Source organism: Alligator sinensis, unplaced genomic scaffold, assembly GCF_000455745.1.
Source record: "Alligator sinensis unplaced genomic scaffold, ASM45574v1 scaffold1336_1, whole genome shotgun sequence".
NCBI classification, from domain to species: domain Eukaryota; kingdom Metazoa; phylum Chordata; order Crocodylia; family Alligatoridae; genus Alligator; species Alligator sinensis.
Window position 1 is genome coordinate 265652 of NW_005843037.1, and position 6430 is coordinate 272081.

The window sequence follows — 6430 nt, forward strand, 5'->3', positions numbered from 1 at the left end:
GGCCCTGTGGCGCTGGGTGGGGGGGGTTCCCTTCCCCCCCCCCCCCCGGTGGGTGAGCAGCACATCCAGAGTGGTGCCCGGTGGGGATGGGACGGGGGGAGGGAAGGCTGCCCGCTGTGGGCCTGGGGCTTCCTGTCCTGCTGCCCTCTCTCGAGGGCCTCTGCAACCCAGCGGGTGGGAGCTGGTGCTGGGAGCCCCACCTCTGCCACAGTGCTATAGTGGTGACCCGTGCCCACATGGCAGCACAGATCTGTGGTCCCTGCTGCTGCTAGGTGGACAGGGGTCACCTCACCATGGCAGCAGAACTGGCATGGGGCTCCTGGCAGTGGCATTGAGCCTCCCCACTCTGCTCTGCTACGAGGGCCCCAGGGGGAGGGCAGCAGGATAAGGAGGCCTGAGCCTGCAGCAGGTAGCCCACATCTGACCCTGACCCTGCCTCATGCACATGTCTGGGAGGGCATGTCATCCCCGTCCCCACCCCCCCACCAATGCCTCCCTCCCTGGACATGCATAAGCCCATTTTTTTAATCTGTGCACGCCCAAGATTGGGAACCACTGCCCTATATCCTTGTGAGATGGGTTTACTATAGAGTGTATGCAATGTTCAAGTAAATTCTTTTTCCCTTCTCACATTCCATATTTAAATCTAGAAGAAAAGGTAGCAGGCCTTGTCCTTTGCAGAAAACTAAGTGAGCTTACAGACTTTTTAAAGCAATGTTATTTTAAAATGATGGGCTAATTCAATGCTTTGTCTGTATAAACTTGAGACTTATTAAAGTATTCTTGCAAAAATAAGGATTGTAAGGAGCTCTCAGAAAGGATGTTCTAAGATGGCTGTACAGCTGGCAGCTCACAGTCCTCCTGCAGCCAGCGAGGGGTTAAAATTCAGCCCCCGTCTCACCTGGCTGCCACTTGACCTATGCTCTGGTTGAAGCAGCAGCTGGGGTCTCGGGGCTCCCTCTCTCCCTCAGTTTCTGTTGCCTGACCTAGCCTCCTGGTGAGCCAGCAGCCTAAAGAACCTGTATGGCATGGTGCTGCAGGAGAGCCTGCAGAGTTGTAGGTATAGCTGGATGAGAGTGCCTGCCTGCCCACCCAGGTGTGTGCATGGTATGCAACCCCAGCCACTGAAAAGCTGGACCACCCTATTCTGAGATAAAAAGCAAAAGCATTTAAGTTCCTCTAATAAAATTACTTTCACATAATTCTCACCCTGAATATGTGAAAAAAACATGCTTCATAATCATTCAGTTCCTAAGTACCACTGCAGAAAAATACAATTTCTTTTTATAGCTCTAAGTGTAAGCAAACTCACTGGAAGGAAGTTTAAATGGAGGTGAAATTAAAAAGCAAACTGAGCATTGGGAAATGTAAAAGACTTGCTTGTTGGAAGTAGCTCATTGGGAGCTAAGAATTTGTTTTGCATTCTTAATTTTAATCCAAGAGGGCAATCTAATAATATTCCATCTGTGGTAGGAATTGCATCTTTTCTGGCTTTTTAGCCAAGATCAAGCATCTTATCTGAAACACCCCATGTTTGAGGTATCTTGAAATTCATTTCAAGCTCTAACTGCATTTGGTTAATACATTTGAAATTTGTATTTTTATTTTTCAGAACAACAAGCAACTGGATACCTTTGAATGCCATGGCCCTAGAGCAGTGAGCTGTCTAGCCACAGCTCAGGAAGGGGCACGCAAATTGTTAGTAGTGGGATCCTATGACTGTACCATCAGTGTGCGGGATGCTCGAAATGGTCTGCTTCTCCGAACCCTTGAAGGTCATAGTAAAACAATACTATGCATGAAGGCAAGTGTCCTGGAAAATGTAGGATTATTTCATTTATCAAACTAAATTTGTTAAAAACAGTTTACTTTAACTGTTTCAATAGACTGACATTTTGAAGATGTAATGTGACATAAATGCTCTCTGCATTTAACTAAACATAAAAATTCATTAATCTGTTACACAGACTATCCAACTTTGAGGTCTTTTTTCACACTATCACAGCTGTTATGTTTCCCAGCACTGCTGCCGGTGTACACACAAGGCATATTGATTTAAAACTGCTAGAAACCTAAGGTGGTAAATTAATGTTAACTTGCCAAGTAGGTGGATGTTATAAAGAAAAGCTGACTTTTGCCTGTCTTAACTGTAACACACTCTGAAAAAAGTTCAAAACACTGTGAAGAACAACTTTTAAGAAATTGTTTTTTCCTCATTAATCTTTGTCTAAACAATTTTTTTGTACTCTATATGATTCTTTTGGAGTTTCTCTATGACCAAAATTGTAATGCTGGTTCAACCAACCTAGCATGGATGTAGTAATACTTTTATAAAGATGCCCAAACTTTTTTTTAGTTAGAAACTAGAATTGTTCTTGCACAAAATATGCTTCAGCAGCTATAGCTACATTCACATTAGGAAAGTTGTATCACCCAACTACACTGGTATAATTAGTGGCATAAATAATGTGTACTTGCTTTAAATCTCTTATCATGTGACCAGACCAGTATAACACACAGTACACATGTGTGTGTATATAACTGCGTGTCTCTCTCTCTCTCTCTCTCTTTCCCCCCGCCCCATAATCTTGAATTCTTCATTATGTGCTTCACTTGCTACCAGCTGGAGCTGGATTTGAACGAGTGATTTTGGGGTGAAAGTGTGTGTTTTTTAATTTATTTTCTTGGTCTTGGTTAGAACAGGTTATAGCTAATACTTTACTAACCTCTAGGGAAAATAATTGATCGTGAAAATAAAGCTGATAAACACACATTTTAATTCACCCAGTTGCACAGAATATGACATTTTTTCTCTGGATAATGGTTTACTCTAACTAAAAGCTATAATTTACCATGTGACATATGTAGAGTGTGTATGTAAATGTCAAAGAAATGTCAGCTCAACATTTGAATGTGTTTGGTAACGTTGGTGGATATTTCATTTTTAAGATGTTCTTCACAATACCTTTAAAGACTGTCTAAGTTATAAAGGATAGGCAACGTGACACTATATTGCTACTTTTTAAAATAAATCGGGTAGAGCATACTTGTTTTACTTGCATGTTTGAAAATATATGATACTAAAGTCAGGACTTAACTCTGTTTTTTAAAGGTTGTGAATGATCTGGTGTTCAGTGGCTCTAGTGATCAGTCTGTCCATGCACACAATATACATGTAAGTCATACACATGATTTCATCTGTCAAAACAAAAAAGCACACCCTTAAATTGTGAAAGCTGATGCCTGAGTTCCTGGAATATTTGCTGCAGATTTCACTTTGAACATTGTTCTCTCTTGATTACATGGCTGTTAGCTCTATCCCTTTCCTCATTACCCATGTCTTCCTTTGTCTTTCTATTTAGCTACTCCCTTCTTTTGAAACTACAAATCAGAATCAGTCTGATAGCAATGTGGTATTTCAAGTTATTCTATGGGTATAATCTATTGCTTTCCATACTTTGCTTCATTATTTAGATTGTAAGCTCATTAGGGTAGAACTTCTCTTCCCATTTTTGTGCAGTGTCCTGCACAATTGGTACTTGGCCCTCCAGTCAATCAGATAATAGAATAGATATAACTAATGATAAAAAGTAGTTCTAAGAATACTAGTAGGGGAGTTTGAATTCCTAACAATGAGCGAGAAACCTATTATCTTGCTGTTTACATGTTTTAGTGAACAGTTTCTTTACTTTTGTCTTGCCACAGACAGGAGAGCTTGTACGAATCTATAAAGGTCACAATCATGCAGTAACTGTTGTTAATATTCTGGGGAAGGTGATGGTGACAGCCTGTCTGGATAAATTTGTCCGTGTTTATGAGCTACAGGTAAGAGAGCAGATGCTGCCCAGTAACAAAATTTACCTATTACTTTTGTGTGTGCTTGAGATTTCATGGCAAAATACTATAAAAGTTACCTTCACTTAGTGGTCTCTAGCCCTCCCTCCCTCTCCTCTTGTTCCATCATACTCCACCTTCTTGACCAAAGAATTCTGGTCTTTTAAAAATAATTCACAAGAGCCTGGCTCCAGCAGGTGGTTGGTTCTTGAATTTTAATTAGTTTTATGTCTGTGTCTGAGCATCTAGGTTTTGAGGGAGGAGGGAAAGGGGGTTGTTAAAAGGCTGGTCTTCTATTTTATAAATCCATGTAAACTGGACCAGCACGGTGGTCTGTCTCTTGTGGCCAGGGCCCTCATTTTAGTCTGTTTCATGTTTGATTTGGCAGAAGCTGAGCGGGTCAACAAGGCTATAGTCTTTACCCTGAAAAAGGAATCATAGAAAATTTAAGGTCGGAAGGAACCTCAGGAGGTCCTGTAGTCCAACCCCCTGCTCAAAGCAAAACCATTCCCAGCTTTATCAAAAGGAATGCTTTTCATTGTTAAATTATTTTTGCTAATAGTGGTGGCAGGGGCAGAAAGGAGACCAATCTAGCTTTCCATTGCTAGTTCTGAAAGGAGACCAATCTAGCTTTCCATTGCTAGAAGGATGTGAATAATAGAAAGATGAGCAAAATGGTAGGATCTTTGCAGCTATTTAAAAAAAACCCCAACAAAAAACAAAACCCATGATTAAATGCACTTTGTGGTGGCTGGTTGCAGAACTCACCTGGAGCTGATTAATATTTTGCCCGTCTGTGTGTAGACTTTAAATAGTCCACTGTATGTTGGTTATGTGAAAAAATAAAATTCCTGCACAATGTCAAATGATTAAATATCTCTTTCCATTTCTCTTCCACTCAAGTCTCATGACCGTTTGCAAGTCTACGGAGGACACACAGATATGATCATGTGTATGACTATTCATAAGAGCATGGTAATGTTCCTCCTTTTATTGATCTCAAGTAGAAAGTCTTATTTGTCAGCTGTTTGTGATGCTGAGGCCACTGGTGATTTTTAGATTTTTTTTCAGCAGTTTTAGATTATTTTGGTTATTATAAAAGTTATCTGTTTCCAGACTCAGTACTATAGAAAGGAGCTCTTAAAATGGTAGCAAAAATTATTATTACATATCCAGATAAGTAAAGCTATTTAGTAATTTCATAAAGTTAATGTTCTTGATTACTTTGGGAAAAGCTGCATTCTCTGATTGTAGCAATGTCTCTAAATAAGGTTATAGTCTTAAGATTACAGTGCATTATTTGCAATTGGTATTCTTGAGATAGCAAAACTGTCTGTCTGTCCTGTTTTTAGAATTGTCTCTAGTCTTTACATGACTAAAGTCAGTAGAATCACCACGGTCAAACATTTTCTAACTCTCAGGACCAAACCTGCAAATTAACATGTGTTAAGGTGTATGCCATTTTTTGTGTTAATTAACTGGGGATTACAAATATCCCAGTGCACATCAAATTATGGTTTATGCACACGGTTTGGGTACATGCCTGCTGCTGCACAGCTTGAAAGCATATTCTTGTGCCACATGGTTGCAATTTTGTTCCTAATCTCTTAACACGTTTTCTACTTTAATCTGAATAATTCTGGTTTTTAGCTCTGTAACAGCAAATGAATGAATGCCCTTTGTTTTTCCTCCCAGATCAGGGGTTGGTAATCTGTCAGCAATGATGAGCCAAATTAATACACCATGGCCTGGTGATTCTTACCACCCTGGATAGTGGGCTGAATAAAATGTCTCCAACTTGCCCACAGACTGCAGGTTGCAGAAGCAGGGTTTTGTTTTTGTTGTTTTTGCTCTAGAAATTTAGTTATAAATTTTAACAAACAAATCCTGAAGATACCTTTTAATGGAGTCTATTTTTAACTTGCCTGTCACTATTTTTAACTTGCCTTTCATATTAAAAGTGAAAAGACTTTTGGAGCAAGAGAATTTATAATAAATAACAAAACAATTTTTTAAAATTTATTTGGGATGATGGAAATTAGAAAAGGCTGTTTCTTATTTTGGTTCTTGGGTCATGCTTCAGTTGAGATCAAAATCAAATGATATTTGTTAAAAAAAACATGAAAACATTTCTATTAATGTTGTGTAAGAAGTATTTTAAAATCTCACATTCTATGTCTAAGCTAAATGCTTTTAAAACTGGAGGTCTTGCATGCTGTGTTTTATACTTGTTTCATGGTAGGGCCTTTTTTTGTAGCATTTTAAGAGTGTTTTTCCTCCTTTTTCTTTACAATTTTTTCCTTTGCAGATCTACACTGGCTGTTACGATGGCAGTGTCCAAGCTGTGCGGCTTAACCTGATGCAGAATTACCGTTGCTGGGTAAAGAATGGGGCACTTCTAGCATTCATTTTTTCTGTATGACTTTGTTAGAGTGCTTTGATCAGTTTCCTGTGTCCAGACAGAGCTGAGGAGGTTGAGTGCATTCATTTTTCAGGATATGAAATATACTTTTTCAGTTTTGCAAACCTGTCCATCTCCACATCCATCCCTTCACTCCCTTTTCTCCCCTCTCTCCTTCCCTCCCCTCCCCCCGCC

At 39.8% G+C, this 6430-nt stretch overlaps 1 protein-coding gene across 2 annotated transcripts in view; it reads left to right on the plus strand.

Annotated features, from left to right (window-relative positions):
• ZNF106 (zinc finger protein 106) overlaps positions 1–6430 on the plus strand; it is a 90400-nt gene that overhangs the window by 53646 nt on the left and 30324 nt on the right. For both annotated transcript variants that reach the window (XR_003092055.1, XM_025193329.1), the window contains exons 17-21: positions 1613–1804; positions 3113–3175; positions 3706–3825; positions 4738–4809; positions 6143–6214. Coding sequence is in view for 1 of the 2 variants with exons in the window: in XM_025193329.1 (XP_025049114.1) it covers positions 1613–1804; positions 3113–3175; positions 3706–3825; positions 4738–4809; positions 6143–6214 (519 nt within the window). In the remaining variant the exon portion in view is untranslated. The remainder of the gene's footprint in view (positions 1–1612; positions 1805–3112; positions 3176–3705; positions 3826–4737; positions 4810–6142; positions 6215–6430) is intronic.